At 41.5% G+C, this 22,943-nt stretch overlaps 1 protein-coding gene across 1 annotated transcript in view; it reads right to left on the reverse strand.

Moving 5' to 3' along the window:
- Window positions 1-433: 433 nt before the first annotated feature.
- LOC121281391 overlaps window positions 434-22,943 on the reverse strand; it is a 49,684-nt gene continuing 27,174 nt past the window's right edge. Inside the window, exons 3-4 of the mRNA XM_041194334.1 lie at window positions 12,070-14,466; window positions 434-2,992 (exon numbers count right to left, since the gene is read on the reverse strand). Coding sequence (XP_041050268.1) covers window positions 434-2,992; window positions 12,070-14,466 — 4,956 coding nt within the window. The remainder of the gene's footprint in view (window positions 2,993-12,069; window positions 14,467-22,943) is intronic.

The following is a 22,943-nucleotide window of genomic DNA, read 5'->3' on the forward strand; positions in this document are numbered from 1 at the left end:
CGAAAATGATGTAAGCAGCCTAATCCCACTTCCCAGTTCTTGGTCCAGAGAGCAGTAGGTTATGACATTTCTGGTAAATTTTGAAGTTATGTTTTTAATTTGGCAAGGGTTTATGTCTCGACCATCTAGTACGCACTAAGGTCAATGCATCATCTCTCTTTAGGGGAAAAGCTTTTCCTTAATTCTCCTCTAATCCTTCTATCAATTACGTTAAAACCGTGCCCACCGCTTAAGGGAAATAGGTTAGTCTTGAAGAGATCGAACCAACATGTAAATAAGATTGTATTTTAGATGAAATTGAATCTCTCAATTAAGATAAAAATATGAAAAGTAACACAAGGTAACAGAGCTGATAGAAATCTGGCAAAATATTTTCTTCGTCCACCAATTTATTTAATTACACTGAAGTGACAACATCTACTTTAGGATGGTGTCAATTCGCTTCAGTAACATCACATTTTACAGCTATCGCCCTATCATTTTGCGTAGGCGGGTGTATAATGGGTTCAGTTTGTTCTATATTCGTTTGTCTTACCTCACGGGCAATATTGACATTTTGTTTCATCTGCTGATTGCACTCTGAGAAATACATGTCCTTTGTTTCGCTTCTACGCGTTGCAGAACTGAAAGGCGTGAGAAATACGTAATTCCTCTTGTCTAGTTCAGTTGTTGAGCGAACCTTGTAGCAGTATGTTTCAGAGAGGGACCCGGTTCCGCGAACTTCCATAAAATTTGCGGTTGGTTGAACACTGGGGGCATTAGATTGCTTCAACACATTGTTTGCAATCTCACGTCTAGAGCAACACGTGTTCGGAAAACTGTCGACACCGTGATCATTGCTATTGTGGCACATAGTTGTAACAAGAGCAATAATTATCAACAGAAGGATTAATGAGATTGCCCCAAGTGAAATAACTATATACATGGCCAAATTCGAAGAATGTTCAATATTTTGGGGCTGATTGCTAATGCCTGACATAAGTTCAGCAGTCATTTCCATCAATGACAATGTGGCTGTGGCAGTAGTAGAGAGGGAAGGATGCCCATTGTCCTTCACCAAGATTACAAGCACTTGTGTAGTTGAATCTCTCTCTTCAAAGAGCCGTATCGTTCTGATTTCTCCTGAATTGCGCGTTACAGTGAAAAGAGTTCGATCAGTAGCTTGAATCAATTGATAAATCAGTCTGGCATTCTGCCCAGAATCTGCATCAATTGCAGTCACCTTTGTAACCAGGTAGCCTGGATGCGCAGATCGAGGTATCAATATGTGCGTTCCATTATTTGTCTGAGAAGATACAATTACAGGAGAGTTGTCATTTTGGTCGAGGATAACTACATTCACAATAACATCACTGCTGAGGGCTGGGATTCCCGCATCCTGAGCTTGAACGTAGATTTGAAAGTTCTTAAATTGCTCATAATCAAAAGAACGCTGTGAAAATATTTCACCACTTTCTGAATTGATAGATACAAAAGACATGACGGACGTACCTCGAATCTTCGAATTCGCCCCAAGGGAGTAAGAAATGACAGAGTTCTGACCGAGGTCAGAATCAAAAGCAGTCACAGAGCAGATAGGTGTACCTGGTGTATTATTTTCTGATACGTAGGCTGTATATGATGACTTCGTGAAGCGTGGCGGATTGTCATTAATATCCGAGATCTCCAGGGGAATGATTTTGTTGGCAAAGAGACGAGGAGATCCAGCGTCCGAACACGTGACGTTAATTGTGTATTGGGAAACAGTTTCCCTGTCCAATAAAGCATTAGTGACCAACATGTAAGAGTTCTTGAAAGACGATTTCAACTGGAATGGGAGGTTATTGCGAATATAACAACTAGTATTACCGTTTACTCCAGATTCGGGATCCGTTACACTTATTAGGGCTACCATAGTTCCGATCGTAGCATTTTCACTTATGAGGCTGGATAATGACATCAACGTCATCTCAGGTTCGACGTCATTCATATCCACAATCCCCACTACAACTTTGCAATATACAGGTACAGAAGTGGCACCCTGGTCCCTGGCTTGCACATTAATCTCGTAGACGTTGGCTTCTTCGTAATCCAACACTCCTTTAACAATGATTTCTCCTGTATACGGTTCTATACTAAACAGTTCACGTACTCTGCCTGGGGTGTAACTGTTGAAAGAGTAGATTATATCCGCATTAGTACCTTCATCCAAATCAGTAGCATTGAGATTAATAACCAATGTGTTGACGACTACATTTTCAATCACTTTCACCCAATAAACGGGCTGATCAAATACAGGCACATTGTCATTGACATCAAGGACGGTGATTATAATTTGGGCATTACCAGTTCGCGCTGGAATCGCGCCATCTAAGGCACTGAGAAGTAAGGTATGGACGGCTTGTTCTTCTCTGTCGAAGAATTTATTAAGCAACAAATACACACTTTTAGTTCCATCACTGCTGTTGTGAACATCCAATGCGAAATGATCATTCGGACTGAGGATGTAAGTGTGAACAGAATTTGTACCGACGTCGGGATCATGCGCGCTCTGAAGTGGAAAACGAGTTCCCGGTGGAGTTGACTCAAGAATCTCCAAAGATAGCACATCCTGCGAAAAACTGGGGGAATTGTCATTTAAATCCTGTATTTCAACCTCAGCACGGTACAGTTTTAATGGATTTTCTGTTACAATCTCGATGTTTTGTAAACACGTAGGAGTTTGACCGCAGAGCTGCTCCCTGTCAATTTTGTCATTAACAAACAAAACACCATCCTTTAAATTTACTTCAAAATACCTTTTCTTTGCAACTGACATGATCCGAAACCTACGGCTGGACAGCTCTCTTACATCTAATCCAATATCGTTAGCGATATTCCCAACAAAAGCGCCGTTTTCGAGTTCTTCTGGAATCGAATAATGAATCTGGGCAGAAGCAAAACCCCAGACATAAAGCAAGGTAATAAAAAACAACGTTTGCATTATCTGTGTGAAGGCGCCCTTTCCTTCACACTGTGATGTAAATATTAATAAAATGCAGATATCACTCGGAGCTACCTGTCTGCGTGCGAAGTCCAGAGGAAAATGATTGATAAATAACATGCCCTCCTATTGCAGAGCGACCCAAAGCAAAGGAGATCAAAGATGGCTGAGATGCAACCGCAATCTGGTTCCTGCTTTCCTTTCCCTTTCTTCTTCACCGTTGTGTACAGTGCTGCGGGAGGGTTGATGGATCTCTCTTCATTTTTCAATTCCTCATTGGTAGACAGCGACACAAAGAGTTTTATGCAATAATTACACATAGCACTTCTTAAAGTCATATCGTACATCAGTGAAAAGATTAGTTAGTACATTGTGCCTGTAATAATCTTCTGTCATAATTAACTGAAATAGCGTCAACAGTTTCGGAGAACTGAAATAATCTAGTACCGAAGTTAATGAAGTTTTAGTTGTGCAGTGACGACCACACATGCCGCCTGTACCATAATTTCTTACCTATAGTTTTTTTAACCAACAATTTTGTATAATTTGTTTTCTCTTAGAAGAATCAAATCAACTTTGCCGGAAAGCAGGATATTCCGTGCATAACGGAATACTCGCAGTAATGTGGCTGCCCCAGTGAAAACCCAAAGTCATTATACGTCACCACTTTGGAAGTCCGTCCTGAAACTTTACCTGTGTTAGAAAACTAATAATACTGGCATTCCTTGTCAATTTGATACACGAACAAAATTTGAACAAGATCACAAATTGGTTCAGACGCTTAATCGTTACACTGAGAATAGAGAACTATTTTCCTTAATCTGATTTTCCTCAATGCAGCTCATACTTCCACTCTTAAAAAATCTTTAAACAAAACAGTGTTTACTTTTTGTTTTCTAATTCTGTTTGAAAATTATAAAGCGGAATGAGACGAAGACACGTTTATTACTACTATGTAAATGCTCTGTCTCATGCAACAATTGGCTGTCCCCTTCAAACTGACTCTCAAAGAAAAAGTTAAGTTGGAAGCGTCCATATAAAATATTTGATTCTTCCCCATTGTAAGTTACACATAACTTTCATTGGCATCAACTGCGTCAATTAGATTTTCACGTAAGTAGCTTTAGGAAAGAGACATGACACCAACTCATCAAAGTACAGAATAACGGGTCAGATTATGCTAGACTACACTTCTTCAACTATGTTCCTCCTTCCTCACAAATCAGCCTCAAAACCAGTGGATGCGCATCGCATATGGAAGAAGTCAAACCCCTCCGTTAAGCAACTAAGTGTTTTGAATTACGAATAATTGCCCGGAAATAAAACATACAATAGGCTAACACTATACAGGAACTCTACCCATCAACATCAACAAGAAAAAAACTTCAATTTATATTGCGCATTTCAGGCCCTTGGAACGTTTCAACGCGCGCGTTTTAGAGCTAAAGAAGAATGGTACAATACAGACACTGTTATATTGTAGGAAACTCAACAGTATTATGCGAAATCGTGTCGGTTCCGCTGGAGCTGGAAGGGAGGAATTTCTCAGTTCAACGGGCTGACACCTTCCCGCTTCCGGCGATCCAGAGACGGATCACAAATGGCAGAGGTTGCCCACCAGTATATTCCTGGATGTAGCCTACCAGCGGTTGGTTGGGAAGGTTAAGGAGTGAGTGGTGTTGACGTAAGGCTCCTAAAATCACCATCACCGCCCCCCCTCTCACCTCACCGGATCCGCAGCTATCAGCAGGCCACAGCCTCCAGAAGCCTCCCTCCGCTTGGGTGACATCAGAGCTGTGGCAATTGCCTTCATTAAAATAAAATCTAGCCCTTTCGAAGGCGATGGAGGTGTCTCGCGTTCCTACTCCGACAATGCCTGAGCCCATCTGATTGGGTCTGCAGCCTCTGCAACCGACCCGTCCTTCTTAAATGGACAACAATTGGCCGACTCCGGGAAGATTTCCAGGTAGGTGCCCAGCAGCCAGCGCGGAGTCAGGGTCGAGTAATTACCTAACCCTCGACTCTGCCTTCAAGTGCACAAGATTTCGTCTACTATGAAGAGAGCAAAGCTCCATGAAAAGCGATGAGCTAGAAATCAGCTGATCTGTTTCATTAATGTTATTTGAGGGATACATATTAATCAGGTCGACGGGTAGAATTTCCCTCTTCTCCTTTGAATAGCCCCTTGGAATGATTTGTAACGACAAAAAAGCCATGCCTCAGTTTAGCATTTTATCTGAAAGATGACAGCTCTGATAGTGTGTACTTGCTTAGTATTGCATTAAAGAATCAGCCTGTGTCCAGGTCTCTGAGAGGATCTTGAACCCATAGTGTACTGATTTAGAGACTGAATGCTATTATTAAGCCAAGCTTGGCAGATAAAAATCAAATGTAAACACTAATTAACAGAGTTTATTGAGACTGCGTCAAACATCAGCATGGAATCCAAATGCTACATCGGGCTATCTAAAAGTTGAATAATAATTTGAAACCTTCATGCGCAGATTAAAAATAGGACATGTTGCAGACTGGTAATTTGACTCTTAGACAGAAAACAAAACATGGCGTGTTGATTTTCTCTTCTCAGCATACAATTGCTTATTTGTCCGAACTAAAAACACCATTTTCCCGAACTTTCAGGTATGACACAAATATTGAAAATGATGAGCCTGTAGCTTCAAACTTTATCTGGAATCAACTCTTGACCCTCGCAGAGTTCTAATGGAGCATTGGGTGAAACAGCTAAATGGCATTGCTTATCCTTTTGTTCAAGATGGAGAAGCAATAAACTACATTTACACCTGCCACCAACACACTGCTCATGAAATGGACAGAAAATTACTTCGAAAACGTTCAGTAAAAGGTACTTGAAAACCAATTTTAACAACATTTGTAAAGGAAATATCATTTTTCCTAATGTTTTTACTAATGTTATGGGGAATACTTTAAAGCAGGCTTGTGGGGCTCTGTTGTGTGTGTGTGTGACTAATTGAGTTAAACTAAAGACAGTCAGGCTGCAAGGTATGAATCAGGTATGAAAGGGATAGTTGTAAGCAGGCATTCTGAAAAGGAAATGGGTGAGCTAACATTTGCATTTTTGGATAAGTTGAGAGGTTGTTTGAATTTCAAAGAGAATTAGAAGGTAACAAGGAAAATGGTTGCATCTTGTAGGGGTTCATGGGTAAAGAAGCAGTGGGGATATCATGTTTTATTGACCCAAAAGCAAAGGCAAGATGTTTTACAACTGGCAAGATAAATAAGGCAAGGTTATTAAGTTTATTTTTCTTGAAAGTGCTGGTCATAAGGACAACATGAAAGGTTTTTATATTCTAGAGAAAGTAATTTCCAAAGTAATGGTTGAAACAATGGGTATTACAGATCAAGATGGAGAAAATATATTTAAAGAAAGATGGAAAGCTGAAGCAAAAACAGAAAATGCTGGAAAACTCAGCAGGTCTGACAGCATCTGTGGAGAGAGAGAGCCAGCGTTGACGTTTCAAGCCTATATGACCTTTCTTCAGAATGGAAAGTTGTAAGGGAGTTGCCCCGTGAGATCTTGAGAGGTGAACTGTGTGAAATAAACCTGCAAAACAGCAACCTCTAGCCACCTGGAGGAGTGCTGCTTTGGTTCAGAGTGCAAGGTCTTATTAAAAGCCTTCGAATTTCATTGTCAAGTGAGAGGGCGAGAGAATCTGTGAAATACTTCCATTATAGCAACAATGGGTGCTTGTGGTAGTTTTGCCAGATGTTTTATAGATTAAGAATCTATTTAGACTGATGCCTGAAAAGGGATGTGCAGTTGGGAGTCTAGTTAAGTAGAAATCTTCTGGGAACTGTTATAAGACCAAGATTAGCTGTATAACTGGAATCTGGTATGTGTTTTTTTCCCCTTTTGTTAGTAAATGTTTTGATTTTATCTTTAAAATCTCCAAAGGTGGTGGTGGAATCTTTACTTCTGACTTCAGTGTACATACCTTCTCATAATAAACACAAATTGCAAAATCGTTGTGATAGCCTGGTCAAGTTTCCCTTTGGGATTTGGTCAGCCTGGAAACTATCACCTGCTATAGTATAATGCATTTACAAACACATTATTGATGAAAGAATGAAAACAAAAGGCTGATGTTAGACAAACCTGTATCACTCCTCATTCCAGAGAAATAAACTGTTCTCTGCCCTTACAGGTACCACTGATCAGAAGTACACATCCCTGATAAGTCTAATAAGACTATGTAATCATATAGATTTTCATTTCTTCATAAAGCTTTCATAAGATGTAAGTAAAATTGATATACAATTAAGGAAATATAATTGTATTTTTCTGGAGACTTCATTGATCCTAAGACATAGCAAAAAGCCAAAATAATTAGCCCCCTCGATTCTTCACCAGAAGTAAATCCAATGTTTTTGATTACTGGAGTGGGTTCGGCTGATACTTGACGTTATCTCAAAAACCTTAACAAAATTAAATTTTGCATTATATATGATATATGAGAGGGAGAGAGAGAGAGAGAACACTGTTTACGAAATTAAACTTCCCAGCCTCCCAAGACATTTCATAGAAATGTAATTAGATAAGAAATGACACAGAGTCGAAGGGGCATTAGGAAAGATCATGGAAAACTGAGCAAATGAGTTAGATTTTAAGGAGAATCTTTGACCTGATCTTATGAGTGCACTTGAGATGCATCATCGTCACCATCATCCTTGATCGTTCTACTATTTTGCACACTCTACCACACCATCCTCTGCCATGTTGTTTTGTCTGATGCTCAGTTCAGTGAGGTTGCCCTCATTCTATTTTAATGTATGCACTTGGAGTCAGTCAATCTTTCCAGGTGTAGATTTTATTTCTGCTGTCACGGCATTATCTCTGAAATTCTTCAACTATTTATCCTTTAGTCTTCATTCTTCACCATTTGCATCTACCTCTGGCATCATCAACCATAGACATCATTGAAGTCTTGCTTCAGACATGGACAAAAGTGCTAAACCCCCGATGTGAGGTGAGAGTGATTGCCATTGATATCAACGCAGAACTTGACTGAGTGTGGCATCAAGGAGCCCTAAAAAAACTGGAGTCCATGTGGGTCAGAGGGAAAGGTCTCCGCTGGTTGGAGTCATACCTAGCCCAAAGGAAGATGGTTGTGGTTGGTGGAGATCAGTCACCTCAGCTCCAGAGCATCACTACATGTGTTCCTCAGGGTAGTGTCCTCAGCCCAACCATCTTCAGCTGTTTCGTAAATGACCTGCCTTCCATCATAAAGTGAGAAGTGGGGATGTTCGCTGATGATTGCACAATGTTCAGCACCATTTGTGACTCCTCAGATACTGAAGCAGTCCATGTCCAAATGCAACAAGACCTGGACCATATCCAGGCTTGGGCTGACTAATGGCAAGTAACATTTGTGCCACACAAGTATCAGGCAATGACCATCTCCAACAAGAGAGAATCCAAGCATCGCCCCTTGGTGTTCAATGGCATTGCCATCACTGAATCCCCCACTATCAACATCCTGGGGGTTACCATGTATCAGAAACTGAACTGGAGTAGCCATAAATATATTATGGCTGCAACAGCAGGTCAGATGCTAGGGATCGTGTGACAAATAACTCAACTTCTGACTTCTCAAATTCTGTGCATTAAACATTTCATAAGCTTTCTGTACATTCTGTACATTCTGTACAAGGCACAAGTCATGAATGTGATGGAATACTCCCCACTTGCCTGGATGACTGCAACTCCCACAACACTGACGAAGCTGGACACCATCCAGGACGAAGCAGTCTGCTTGATTGGCAACACACCAACAAACATTCAATCCCTCCACCACCGATGCACAGTAGCAGCAGTGTGTACCATCCAGAAGTTGCACTGCAGGAATTCACCAAGGGTCCTTATACAGCACCTTCTAAACCCACGACCAATACCACCTAGAAGGACAATGGCATCAGATACATGGGAACACCACCACCTGGAAGTTCCCCTCTAAGTCACTCTCCATCCTGACTTAGAAATATATCACGTTCCTTCTCTGTCGCTGAGTCAAGATCCTGGAACTCCCTTCCTAACAGCACTGTGGGCGTAGCTACACCATGTGGACTGTAGAGGTTCAAGAAGGCAGTTCACCACACCTTCTCAAGAGAACCTAGGGATGGGCAATAAATGCTAGCTCAGCCAGCGAAGCCCACATCCCGTGAATGAAGAAAAAGCAAACATGAGATCAACTTAAATTATATACTGACGACAGGAACTGCTTTTCGGCCACTTTGCTCATCATATATGCTCATTGCTGTCAGACTGACTGTCCCAGATTTACTGTTGACTGAGTCACAATTCCCCCATTAAGCATTGAGAATACTAAAGGCATGGATTCTGACTCCCGCTGCAAATTATGTACGCTTGTCACATTTTAAAAATTCGTTCTTGGGATGTGAGTATCACTGGCGTGGGCAGCAATTATTGCCCACTGCAAGTGTCCTTGAGAAGGTGATGGTGAGCTGTCTTCTTTAACCACTGCAGTTCATGTGGTGTAGGTACACCCACAGTACTGTTAGGGAGGTCATTCCAGGATTTTGACCCAGCGACAGTGAAGGAACAGTGCTATAGTTCCAAGTCAGGATAGGGTATGACCATGCAAGTGATGGCGTTCCCAATCGTCTGTTGCCCTTGTCCTTCTAGGTGGTAGTGGTGGTGGGTTTGGCAGGTGCTGTCTAAGGAGCCTTGGTGAATTCTTTCAGTGCATTTTGTAGATGGTACACACTGCTGCTACTGTGTGTCGATGGCGGAGGTAATGAATGTTTAACGTGGTTGATGGGGTGCCAATAAAGTGGGATTCTTTGTCCTGGGTGGTGTAGAGCATCTTGAGTGTTATTGGAGCTGTACTAATCCAGGCAAGTGGAGAGTGTTCCATAACACTCTTGACTTGTACCTTGCAAATGATGCACAGGATTTTGGGAGTCAGGATTTCCCAGAATTTGCAGAAATCCCAGCATCTAACTTGCTGTTGCAGCCGCAGTATTTATATTGCTGATTCTGTTCACTTTTTGGTCAATGGAAACACCGAGATGTTGATAGAGGCGAATTCAACGTTGGTAATGCCATGGAATGTCAAAGGGAGATAGTTCAATTCTCTCTTGTTGGAGATGGTCATTTCCTGACAGTTGTGTGCCATTTGCGTTACTTGCTACTTATTATACCAAGCCTGAATATTGTCCAGGTCTTGTTGCATATGGACTGGGAGTGCTTCAGCACTTGATCTCTGCCTGTCCTTGGCCACTGTCTCACCTTACACAAGACAGTTTACAACCTACCGACATGCACCTTAGCTTCTAAACTCATATCCTCTCTATCACACTTAATGGCTTATTTCCGCCTCCAGTATCACTCCATTTCCCATCTCTGCTTCTACCTCAGCCCGCTTAAACCCACGTCTGTGGCTTTGTCAATTTTAAAAAATTTAAGCCACTGGCCAAAGGAAAATCAGGTCAGCAGTTAGAAAAAAAATGGAGATACCCGTGATGTTGTCCCCTAATTGATATTTAGTTTTCCCGATGTAGACAAAACAACAATTTTGTCTGATAATAGTTTGCAAGATTGAAGAAAGTGCACGTGACGCACTGACTCAACTGAAAGAGATATTTTTTCATGCACGATGAATTAAATTAAGTCCCCCCGCCGCGCGCCCCCCCCCCCCCCCCCCCACCCCCCCCCAACCACCACCACCTCCTGGCGTCAGCGAGAAGCCACAAGAGGAAAGACAACTGAATCCAATGGTAGCGCTGGAAGAAGGAAATGCTGGTGCCGGGCTCCACAAAAGTCTAGTAAGAGCAAAATGCGCCTATGTTATGTTTCCGCCGCAGCTGTTGGAAATGGAGGACGACCAAAATGAAAACAACAGCTGGCAGTGTATATTGCAGTGCCAGAGATGGAGGTGTTTCTTATTTATTGCGCCTTTTCTGAGTACAATAAAATTAAACGAGTAATCATAAATGTTTCACTTTTACTGCGTATCCTTTCTTCTAAATGCCTGCTCTAGTCCATATCAGTTCACCCTGATTTCCCTCAGGATTTGCAATCAGAAAATTGAATATCTTTAGCAACACCCCCCCCCACCCCCCCACCACCTGGCACGAACGATGAGAAATGTGGAATATTGTGGAAATTGTTTCCACGGTGACGTCTCACGGTAAGTTATTCCAACAATTTATTGCATACCTATCCTATGCGTGTTCCGTGATCACGGAAATTATGTAAAAGTACCGTATCACAATAATAAACATGCTTTCGCTGATGTTACTCCCATTATAACTTTCCAACTTATTTTTGGCATGTTGTAGTCCCAATTATATCTTTTGAATATAAGCATGGCAGGCAATTATACCTATCTCAGTGGCTTAATTTATCGCCGTGAATATACAAACCTGAGGCACAGTTAACTGAAGAAAAAAGTTCTATTTCAAAATGAAGTAATGGTATTTTCATAACTACAGTTAACAGGGTATTCTGAAATTGGCCTTAGTCCAATGTATTTCTAAAATATATCTGTCTTTTGCTACCGAGTAATGTAATTGTTGAGCAAATGCCCAAGTTATAAGATTTATTTGGCGGTTGAAATCTATGCATATGTAAAGTGCTTGATTAATTCAGAAGTCTTAATTAGATGCTACATGTTTTAGTTTTAGAGCATACTAGAAACTTGCAGTCGCCCTGGTCCATGATTAGTTGATGAATATGTGGTATTTCTACAAGTTGGTGATTGAACTTGGTGACAGCTGCAGAATACAATGTTAGACATTGAAATAAGTAACATTTTACAGTGCTAAATATCCAATTTAAAGTCCAACGTTTTACATTGCAATCACTCATTAGGAAATTAAGCAATGTCAATGGATTGCATTTGACAAATGTAACATAAATAACGTTGGTTCACGAGCAACTTAGCATTGAAGGTTTTGGTAAAATCAAACCCGAGACAATATTGGAAGTGCAAAACAGCTGGATCAGCACCCGAACTTCAGGCTATCCGTGCCTTCCAGGTGCTGGTCCATACCCTGTGCTCTTCCAAGCTTTTTTAATTTTCTTTACTGAAACGTGTGATACTCACTTCGCTCGATATACAGGGCCAGTTGTTCGTTGTGTTTGCTGTTTGATCTGATGCAAACATTCTGATACTCTTCCTAGAATTTCCAGAGGTTGTTGGGCTGACTGGAGCGAAATACATCATTTTCATCTTGGTTGCCTCTGGTGCTGATCGAATTTTGTGGCGGTACGTATCTGAAAGGGACCCGCTTCCTCGAACCTCAAGGGCTTTGGTATTTAACTTGGAGTCTGGCACAACCTGAAGGTTAACATGTGAGTGATGCATTCTAGCTTTGGAGTCTAATTCTCTGGCACAGCAACAATTGGTAAGAAAACAGTTACCAGTGCGACCAGGCTCTACGTCCGTTGGGCAAATGACAATGACAAGTGCAACTATTATAACAAGAAGTAAGAACGATATTATTCCCAAAGAAATTATTATATAAAATGCCAAGTCGGGCGATTGCTGTAAATCTTGGTGAAGATCGCCAACCTCTGGCCGAATTTGTTCATTCTGCTCAATTAGGGTGAGTGTAACCGTGGTGCTGGCGGAGAGAGGCGGGTGCCCATTGTCCTTTACCTGGATGACTAGTCTTTGTGTGGTGGCGTCGCTATCTTTAAATCGGCGAACGCTTCTTATTTCTCCCGAGCTATGTGAAACTCGAAATAGACCCGGGTCAGTGGCTTGCACGATTTGATAGGAAATTCGCGCATTCTGTCCAGAATCAGCGTCAGAAGCAACTACTTGCGTTACCAAAAATCCTGGATCGGCAGATCGAGGCACAGCTGTCTTATTGTAGCTCACTGAGCTAGGTGTTGCAATGACAGGAGGGTTGTCATTCTGATCGAGAATAATCACATTTACAGTGGCGTCTCCGGAAAGCAATGGCAAGCCCGCGTCTTGAGCTTGAACTCGGATCTTAAAACTTTTAAGCTGCTCGTAATCAAAGGACCGCTGCGAATAGATGATGCCATTTTCTGAGTTGATAGAAACATATGAAGACACTGGACCTCCCTGAACATTACTTTCCAGAATTCTGTAAGAAATCTGGGAGTTTTGTTCAGTGTCTGGGTCGAACGCTGTCACTGATCCAATGGAATTACCAGGTGAGTTGTTCTCGGCCACATAGACGGTTTGTGAAGATTGCGTAAAGCTGGGCGCGTTGTCATTTATATCTGAAATGCGCACAATAATTGTTTTGTTTGTGGAGAGTCGAGGGCTTCCCTCGTCTTTACATGTCACAGTCACTGAGAATTCCTGGGCACGTTCCCGATCCAGTATGTCATTTATAGTCAGTCTATAGGAATTCCTAAAGGAAGGTTTCAGCTCAAACGGGACATCTGGGGAGATCTGACAAGCAGTACGGCCGTTTTTATTAGAATCCCGATCTGTGACACCGATCAGTGCTACTAATGTCCCAGTAGGAGCGTCCTCGCGGACTGTACTGGAAACTGATTTTAGAATCAAATCCGGCGCATTGTCATTAACATCCTTGATGTCCACCCGAACAGTGCAGTGCGAGGATAATGATGGTGCCCCCTTATCCTTAGCTTCGACGTGAATTTCATAAAGATGTTTTTCTTCAAAATCCAACATTCCCTTTACGCTGATTTCTCCGGATTTCGAATTAATTCGAAATACTTCCGGTATTTTTTCCTCGCTGTAGCTACTAAAAGAATAAACAATGTCACCATTGGACCCGTCATCCAAATCCGTCGCGTTAAGTTTAATCACTAAAGTGCCTGGTGGAACATCTTCCATTAAACTAGCAGCGTACAAGGACTGTTGGAAAACTGGCGCATTGTCATTAGTGTCTAAGATAATGATAGTTACCTCAGCAGTTCCTGACCTCTCGGGTACTCCGCCGTCAACAGCAGTGATCAAAACACGTTGTGATGATTCCTTTTCACGGTCAAGGGCCTGCTTCAGCACCAATTTAGGAATTTTCCATTTTCCAAGAGTCTCTACATCTAAAACGAAATGTTCATTTGGGGTGAGTTGGTAATTTTGAACAGAATTGCTTCCTACATCAGGATCCTGCGCGGCCTCCAAAATAAACCGGGTTCCAGGTGTAACAGACTCCGCAATTTCCAAACGGATTTCTCTGTTCGAGAAACTGGGAGAGTTATCGTTTATATCCACAATCTCGACCTCGATATCGTACTGTTCCACAGGATCATCAATTTCCAGTTCCAAAGGCAGTAAACAGGTAAGGCTCTGCCCGCAGAGTATTTCCCTGTCTATTCTTTTATTCACAAATAAGATTCCATTCTGGAGATTTACATCGAAATGTTGCAATGGTGCTTTAGGAACGATCCTGAGTCTGCGAGTTGACAGCTCCTCTGAATTCAATCCCAAGTCTTTTGCGATTTCCCCTACCAAAGCACCGTGCTCCAATTCTTCTGGAATGGAGTAACGAATCTGCCCCGAAACCAGGTTCCAGGCACAAAGCAGAAAAATGGACGGTACAGCTGTCTTTCTCAACAAAAAGAAGCCCTCTGTGTGTGTCACTTCCTTTGCAGGGATGTGCTTTGCTGTCCTCATCATTTCTTATCTCCGGTATTATCAATTATTCCATCCTAAGTAAATCAGACAATGCAGGAGATGCGTTGAAAAGCAAGGAGACCATCAGACCTTCTCAGGAGATAGCTCGGTATATTCGCTTGAAAGATTATAATCTGCCTGCTTTCGTCCCTCGCGGTTGGGGGATGGGTGGTGGATCTCCAGCGAAATTTCTTTCCCTTATTGGTAGACAGCGACACAAAGAGTCTTTGCCTATTACTACACTGAGGTCATATTAAAGTTAGGCATTACATAAATTGTGAAGATCTCAACTTTCTGGACATCATTAAATTAATTTCGGAGAGCACCAAGTTAAAAATCATGTAAGGGCGTTGGTAGTTTATAATTTGTTTCAGTGATAGCAAGTAAATAATCTAATAATACAATGCATTATTCCTTTATGGGATGTGGGCACCTTTGACAAGGCCAATGTTTGGTGCCCGTCCCTAATTGCCGTTGAACGGAATAGCTCAGCGTCAATCACATTACTGTTGCTTTGGAGTCATACGTAGGCCAGAACTGGTATGGAGGGCAGATTTCCTTCCCTAAAGTACATTAGTGAACCAGATGGGTTTTTACGATAATTAACAATGGTTTCATGTTCACCATTACTGGGACTAGTATTCAATCTCATATATTTTTTACATTGAATTTAAATTCCACCACTGCCATGGTTGGATTTGAACCCATACCTCCAGGTTGTTGGCCTGGTCTCTGGATTACTGGTCCTGTGACACTACCACTACATCACCATCTCGCCCTTTGCACCCACCTAAATTGCCTCCTCCATGCCACTTGGTATTTTATTTTCAAGCCAAACAGTGAACTGTACTTAAATAAAAAACAAAAAATGCTGGAAATACTCAAAAGATCTGGCAGCTTCTATGGAGAGAGAAACAGAGTTAACATTTAAGCCCTGTGACCTTTATTCAGAACTTGCAGAAGTAGGCTTTGAGCAAGGGATGGGTGCGACAAGGACAAAAGGAAGATGGAAGAGATTGAAAGACAGAAGAGTTGGTTTTCCACGGCCACAGAGAATAGTGATGTGGCAAGAAAAGAAACAAAATAAAGCAGGTTTACTGCTGACTAAAAACAAGAAGAAAAATTAAGCAAGCAATGAAATGGAAACAGAATGTGCAATAAGATACATTTTAAAATTGTTGAAATCAGTGTTAGGTTCAGAAGGCTGTAAAGTGTTTAATTGAAAGATGAGGTGCTGTTCCTTACATTTACTTTGAACTTCACTGGAACACTGCTGTAGGCCAAGCACAGAGATGTTACTGTGAGAGCAAGGTGGGAAATTAAAATGACAGGCTCTTGGAAGCTCAGGGTGATGCTTGTGCACTGTATGGAGGTGTTCTACAAAGCCGTCACCCCATTTGGTTTGGTCTCCCCAGTGTCGAGGAGGCCACACTGTGACCAATGAATACAGTAGACACTAGACCTGAAAGCTTAACTCTGTTTCTCTCCCTGCACATACAGGCTAGCCTGGTGAATATTTCCAGTATTTTTATTTCATTTTCAGATTTCTAGAATTCTGTTTTTCAAATAGTTGTGCTGTACTCTTAGTCTAAATACTTTCAAGGTAAACGGTAATGACATTACATTACATTATATGAGGTAAAAGTCATTAGTACTTACAAGAAGGTCACACCACACTATAATTTCCAATGCTGGGCGTCATGACTTCAGTTTTGTTTTCCTGATGGACTTTACTATTCATATACAAATACTGTTACTGCCATTCAGCCTACTCAACTGTCTAGATTTGTAATTGCAAGTTTGGTAGCACAGTGTTTCTAGTCTCCACGATGTCAGTTTCTCCATGTTGCACTGCTCCCTCTGGCAGATGAGGACTTGCCCTTGGCCCATTTATTTGCCAAATGGCACTCCACAGCAGCAATACAAAAATGTGGTCGCTCTTCCAATCTTGCAGTACGAGTACCAAGATTTGGTGTTCCATTTCCTTTGAAATAGGCATCCATTTCCCAATGATATCCGCAGGCTTCACTCCAAACTGTGGTTGCTGGGCCTAAAATTACGGCCAACTCCTCAAATACCACTTGCTACTTGAAAACCATACGGATGCCTACTCCTCTGTAACTATTGCCACGTCCCTCCCACAATCACTCCTCACTGATTGTTACTTGCTCCTTACATTGCCTCTACCTCTCCCACGAAAATCAAGAGACCACATTTCTCCTTTCTGATCAGTGGTACTTGTTTGTGATATTTAATAGATACATTGTGAATTCTGTGTCATGTCTGAAAGATATCCTCTAAACAAAACAGTAAATTGGCATAGAAACCAGAATATCTGTAATATTGGGTGACTTCTGCAGCTCTTTGCGAATAGTTTAGACTGTCTCCCGATTAGAGATGAAGTCTACTCAGGGTAGCCAGTTTCTGCATTGGACCTGGATATGACTGAGGTGACTGATTTTGGACTCACAGATGTTTGGGCACATGGGCATTCCATGAGGTAGTGTGATCTGGAATGAGGATTTACTTCACTTCCTTTGCTTCTCTGCCACCAGTCTACCTTTTGGACTCATGATGGACACATTGTCGCCATTTTAACGTTTGGTAGTAAATCCCTCCCAGTCATGAATGTCACTGCTGCTGCGCTTCAAAGAGAGTTTCAGAATATATTTGAAATGTTTTATTTTTCCTGCCCTGGAATGCTTGCCTTTTTAGAGTTCAGAAAACAGGACTTGGCAGGGGAGATTCTCTTTGGTGATGGGTACACGGTGTCCAGGTCAGTGAAACTGATTTTGCAAGATTGCTGCCTGAATGCTTGTGGAGCTGGCTTCAAGAAAGTCATTAGTGCTTGTTCAACTGTCCTGCCATTGAATCGGGAGGATACAGTGGAGTCAATGCTGATGGATTTTTTTCCAGTGCTCACTTGTGTCGCTGATACACAGTCCAGCTCCCACTGCAGTACAAATTGTGGTGAGCACAACTGCTCTATAAACCAGGCTTTTTATTGACTTGAGGAGGTCTTTGTTGCCAAACACTCTCTGATGTAGTTTGAGAAGGCTGAACTGACGTGGCCTATCTGGTGGATCAAGGAAGCAAAGTAAATCCTCATTCCAGATCACACTACCTCATGGAATGCCCATGTGCCCAAACATCTGTGGGTCCAAAATCAGTCACTTCAGTCATATCCAAGCCCAATGCAGAAACCGGCTACCCTGAGTAGACTTCATCCTCGAATCGGGAGACAGTCTAAGCGATTCGCAAAGAGCTCCTTTGTTTTTAATTTTGACGGCAAAAGTAACCCAATATTACAGATATTCTGGTTTCTAGGCCAATTCACTCTTTTGTTTAGATGATATCTTTCAGACCTGACACATAAATCACAATGTACCTATTAAATATTACAAACAAGTAGCACTGATCAGAAAGGAGAAATGTGGTATCTTGGTTCTCGTGGCAGAGGTAGAGGCAATGAAAGGAGCAAGTAACTATCAGTGAGCAGTGATTATGGGAGGGACATGGCCATAGTTACAGAGGAGTAGGCGTCCGTATGGTTTTCAAGTAGCAAGTGGTATTTGAAGAGTTGGCCATAATTTTAGGCCCAGCAACCACAAGTTGGAGTGAAGCCTGCAGATACCATTGGGAAATGGATGCCTATTTCAAAGGAAATGGAACAACAAATCTTGGTACTCGTGCTGCAAGTTTGGAGGAGTGACCACATTTTCATATTGCTGTTGTGGAGTGCCATTTGGCAAATAAATGGGCCGAGGGCAAGTATTCATCATGCCAGAGGGAGCACTGCAATGTGAAGAAACTGATATCGTTGGATCTCCGTGACAATGGTGGCCTTTTCAGAGAGGTGGCTGCCAATGTATGGGAGGTGCTCAATGTATTCCAGAATATCTCCGTCAACATATATGGGAGGTGGAGTATTTGGCTGACGAAGGTTAGGGTGATACATGAGTTTTGTTTTGGCAACATTCAGGACAGGCTGACTCAATTGTGCACAGAATTGAAGGGTTCGAGAGTGGTTGGCAAATATGGTGCATCCAGAAGAAATGGTGGAGCCTATTTTTAAGGCACCATATCTTGCCCCCTCCCCATTGGGAGTCAGTGAAAAGTATCCTGAAAAAAACAGTGCTCAGTCATCGACACTGCTGCTGAAAGACATCTCTGCCCTGACTCAGGTGTTCAACGACCTCCATGCATCTGTCAACTGTGTGCTGATTCCTGACTAGGGACTCCGAGGTTCACAGCCCTGTTCCCGTTGCCAATTCTCCATTGCCACAGATCTCAGCAAATGGATTGTTCAGGGATCATTGGAGCAAACAAGCACCTACGCTACATCAAGGTGATCCATGAATATTTTCGAAGGCAACATACAAAAAGGAAGACTGGTGTTATTATCTGCTACTTCAATATAAAAATATACGAAATAGGCCTCAGTGAGGCATACGAGAAGGTGGAACTTGCACTGAACATTCAGAAGATCAGATTCTTCCACCAGTAAACCCCACATGCACAGCTCATTGCCCCATTGATCAGGATTCGTGATGAGTGCCTGGAAAATGTGAACATTTCCAGTACCTTGGAGGTTATCTTTCACAGAAGGTTGACATTGTTGAAGAAATCCAGCATCATCTGAAATCACTTATGCAGCCTTTGGCCACCTGAGGAAGTGAGTTTTTGAAGATGGCTACATCAAAACTGAAACCAAGCTCATACATTACCATGAGATTGTGGTCCCTTCCTTACTGTGCGGGGCTGAAACATGGTCAGCATATAGGAGGCACTTCAAAGTATTGGTGTCATGTCATCAACACTGCCTGTGGAAGATCTTTCACATTAAGAGGGAGAACAGATGCACCGATATCAGTGTCCCCTCACAAACCGACACCACAATCATCATCTGCCATCAGCTTCATTCAGTCACATGGTTTGAACGTCAGATACTAGGCTCCCAAAAGAGGTCTTCTTCTTCCAGTTCAACCAATGTAGACTCACCAAAGGATCACAGAGATGTGTTTCAAGCTTGTGCTGAAAGCCAGCATGAAGAATTGCAACATGGGCATCAACTCCTTGGAAAACATTGTCCTGGACTGAAACAGATGGGGCAAAGTCTGTGGGAAGGATCCCTTCATTTTTAGACCAGCAACAACAAAATGAAGAGGATAAGTGAAACTGGCAGAAGGAACACACCATGATCCGAACTGATAACACACGAGGAGCTATCCCACATGATAACAAATGCCCTTATGTTCTATAAATTCTGCAGATCCTGAATCGGCCTCATCAGCATTATACATACTCATAGAAGACAATTATCCTCGTGAGCGAGGAATAGCCAATAATAATAATACTAATAAGTAGAAATAGGATCAGGAGTTGGCCATTTGTCCCATCAAGCCTTCTCCACCATTCAGTAAGAACATGGCTGATGTACCTCAACTCGACCTTCTGACACCATCACCAGATCCATTACTTCCCCGAGTACCCAAAACTATATCGATATCTGTGTTGAATATAGTCAAGTGATGAGCATCCACAGTCCTCTGGGGTACAGAATTTCAAATATTCACACCCCTTTGATGGGGGAAAAAGCTCTCATTATGACCCTTTATATTGAGACTATGATCACCAAATTAAGACCCTCAGAAGCGTCCTATCAAGCCCTTTATGATTTTCAGAATTTCAATGAGATTACCTTTCATTCTTCTAAATCCTAGGGGATGGAGCCCTAGTACACTCGATCTCTCCTCAAAGAAAATTCCTGTAACCTAAGGCAAGCATTCATTTCTTAGGTAAGGAGGCAAAAACAATGCATCATTCTCCAAATATAGACTCATCAACGTCCTATATAATTGCAATAAAACATCTTACATCTCATACTTTCCAACTATTTGTAATACTGACTAATATACCATTTGCTTTCTTAATTGTTACCTGTACCTGCATGTTAACTTTTGTGTTCTGTGCAAAATGAAATCAAAGACATTCTGAACTGCTAAATTTGGCAGCCTCTAACCTTTAAAAATTATTTTGCTTTTCCATTATTTTCTAGCAAAGCCTTCACATTTTCTACATTCCTTTCCACCATACAACTTCTTGTCTATTCACTTATCCTTCTGTATTAAGTTACATCCTCCTTCCCTTTGCATCCTTTTTAGCAACTTACTTTCCAGTATACGTTTGTATCATCAGCAAAGTTAGATATATTATATTCAGTCCCACATTTAAGTCATTGATATTTATTGTAAGTAGTGTGGCACAACCTAATCTCTGTGTTACCACTATTTACAGTCGACCGAAGGAAAAATGACCTACCTATTCTGACTCTCTGTTTTATGACCGTTAACTAATCCTCAATCCATGTCAACATTTACCCCCCCACCGCCCCCAACACCACCCATCCCCCACAAGGGATTAGGTGAGCCCTAATTTTGTGCAATGTTTGTGTGAAACTTAATGGAATTCTTTTTTGAAAATTCAAAACACTACACACACTGATTACCTTTAACTATCAACCTCAAGCTCTAATAGATTTGTCAAACAAATCTTGTCAAACCTTCGATAAATCTGTATTATCACAGTTAGACTGTGATTTTAGAACGACAGTTTAGCATTTTCCCCACTACTGATGTGCAGCTAAATGGACTATAGTCCCTTTTTTCTGTCTCCCTGCTTTCATGAATAGTATCTGTTACCTGAAAATCTGTGAGAAGCATTCTAAAATTTAGGATGATGGGGGATCAAATTCAACGCATTCACTATCTTTGCAGCCAGATTGAAAATCACATACTCCAATCACAAACTAGAATCTTAATCTTAAACTAAAGCAATTAAGTAGCTACCGGGGGAAATGGCTAAAGTTCATTAGACTAAAAGGCGTGGAAGTAAATGAACAGTGAAAAAAAACATTAACAGAAACTATTCAAAATGTTCAACAAGAATGAATTATATTGAAAAACAAAGAATCAGCAGGAAAGATCCACCTCATTCAGGAAGTTAAAGATAGTATTAAATTAAACGAATAGGCTTACAATGTTGCAAAAAAAAAATTAGCAAATCTGAGGTTTGGGAGTGTTTTAGAAAAAACAAAGGGCCATCAAACACTTGATAAAAAGGGGAAAATTGGGATAGGAGAGTAAACTAGCAACAAATACAAAAGCAGTGTGTTGGAGTTTTAATAAGTGTATAAAAAGGAAGAGAGCAGCTAAAGTTAACGTTGGTCCTTTAGAAGCAAGGGGAGGAGAGATTATCACAGGAATTAGGAAATGGCAAAGGCATTGCCTATCTTCACAGTACAAGACTTAAAGTTTCATAGCAGAAATAAAAGGCAACCTAGGCACTGAAAAGAGTGAGGAAATTAAGGAAATTAATATCAGCAGAGAAAAAGCATTGGAGGAACTTCAGGGACTAAAATCTGACAAATCCCCTAGATCAGATAGCTGCAGAGATAATGGATGCACTCTCTAAGTTTTTCAAAAATTCCTTAGATTCAAGAATGGCCCCACCAAATTGGAAGTTGGCCAATGTTATACTGTATTTCAACAAAGGAGGGAGAGTGAGAACAGGAAATTACAGGCTAATTAATCCAACATCAGTTGTTGGGAAAATACTGGAATCTATTATTAAGGAAGCCTTACCAATGCACTAGATTAGAACAAGCCACCATGGCCTTACTAAAGGGAAATCCTGTTTTAAAAGTGAATTAGAGTTTTTTTGATGGAATAACTGGTAGGGTAGCTAAAGGGGAACCAGTAGTTGTGATATACCCGGATTTCCAAAAGGCATTAGATAAGGTGCCACACAAGATTAATAGGCAAAATAAGGGCTCATGGAGTATCAGTGAGAGTTTCACATTGTTTTGAAAATAGTAGTAACCTGAGGATTGGCTGGATTGTAGGATTTAACCAAGAGTGAGCAAGACATTGCGAGAGAGAATGAAAATAGAATAACAGCGTAAACTAGCAAGAACGTAAGAACAGTAGAAATAGGAGCAGCAGTGGACAGGAGGAGCAGTCGATTTGCATTGGTAGAGGATTGGATTATGGATAGAAAACAACGAGTGAGCATACATGGGCTTCTTCGAATTGGCAGGCAGTGAATAGTGGAGTGCCACAAGGATCAGTTCTGGGGCCTCAGCTATTTACAATCTATATTAATGACCAAGATGGCGAGGCCAAGAGTAATGCATCCATGTTTGCTGCTGATAGGTGGAAAGGTGAGCTTTGTGGGGGACAACGAGTGGCTGCAAGGAGATATTGGCAGGTTAATTGAGCAACAAGATAACAGATGGGAAAAGTTTCTGGCTTTAGTGATAAGAATAGAAAAACAGAATATTTTTAAAAGGTGAG

Source organism: Carcharodon carcharias, chromosome 8, assembly GCF_017639515.1.
Source record: "Carcharodon carcharias isolate sCarCar2 chromosome 8, sCarCar2.pri, whole genome shotgun sequence".
Classification (NCBI taxonomy): Eukaryota; Metazoa; Chordata; class Chondrichthyes; order Lamniformes; family Lamnidae; genus Carcharodon; species Carcharodon carcharias.